The sequence below is a fragment of the Tupaia chinensis genome, unplaced genomic scaffold, assembly GCF_000334495.1.
Source record: "Tupaia chinensis unplaced genomic scaffold, TupChi_1.0 Scaffold133216_1, whole genome shotgun sequence".
Classification (NCBI taxonomy): Eukaryota; Metazoa; Chordata; class Mammalia; order Scandentia; family Tupaiidae; genus Tupaia; species Tupaia belangeri.
Genome location: NW_006193500.1, coordinates 1 through 743, shown reverse-complemented (window position 1 = coordinate 743; position 743 = coordinate 1). Strand labels below are relative to the sequence as shown.

General features: G+C 61.9%; 1 protein-coding gene across 1 annotated transcript; it reads right to left on the bottom strand.

Moving 5' to 3' along the window:
• Nucleotides 1-233: 233 nt before the first annotated feature.
• On the bottom strand, nucleotides 234-665 carry LOC102485680 (E3 ubiquitin-protein ligase HERC2-like). The gene is made up of 2 exons (XM_006160921.3): nucleotides 500-665; nucleotides 234-420 (listed from the first exon to the last, which is right to left on the bottom strand). The coding sequence occupies exons 1-2, from the start codon at nucleotides 660-662 to the stop codon at nucleotides 260-262; spliced, it is 324 nt and encodes a 107-aa protein (XP_006160983.2). The 5' UTR covers nucleotides 663-665; the 3' UTR covers nucleotides 234-259.
• Between the last annotated feature and the right edge of the window lie 78 nt (nucleotides 666-743).

The window sequence follows — 743 nt, the reverse complement described above, 5'->3', positions numbered from 1 at the left end:
AACAAGCTGGTCTCGGAATAACCGCCACTTCTCCAAGTCCTATCCCAAATGCCCAAGACGAGCCACATCAGTCTTGTCCCACCCCATGGAGACAGTCATCTCCAGCAGGTGCCTCGCACTGCATCAACACGGTCAACCCGACTGCTCAACTGCAGGTGCCACGCGCCTCTGTGGTGGTGGCCAGAGGGCCCTGTGCCAAGGCTCCCCTCACTCCTCCTCTGTCTTGCCCCTGAATGAAAACATGAACACCAACTTGACGTCAGTGAGAGAAACGGGGCACCTGGAACCTGGTACCTTTGACGACGCCCACGCTCTGGTGAGTCACGGATCCCCACTTGTACTTCGGGGTGGTCACGGAGGCCTTGACCCGCACTTTATCGCCGATCTTGATGTGAGAAGACGAGCTCGGCGGAGGGTAGCCTGGAGGGCCGACAGTTGACATGGTGGCATGCCCTGCGGGTTCCCGGGGGACGCGAGGCGTGGCCGGGGCTGTGCTCACCGATAAGCTCCACGTGGATGTACCTGACCCAGTACGTGCCGCCCTTCTGCTGCCAGTCGCACTGCACGTTGAGGTCGTGCAGCCCGTCCCTGTCCAGCTTGATGACCTTGCCCACGTCGCCCTCGCACACCTCCTCGTAGGTGCGGCAGCAGCGCACCATCATGCCCACCTGCAGCCGGGGCAGAGTGCACGTGAGTCCCGCACAGGGGAGCAGCGCGAGAGAACAATCCGGCCTGTGTGTGTG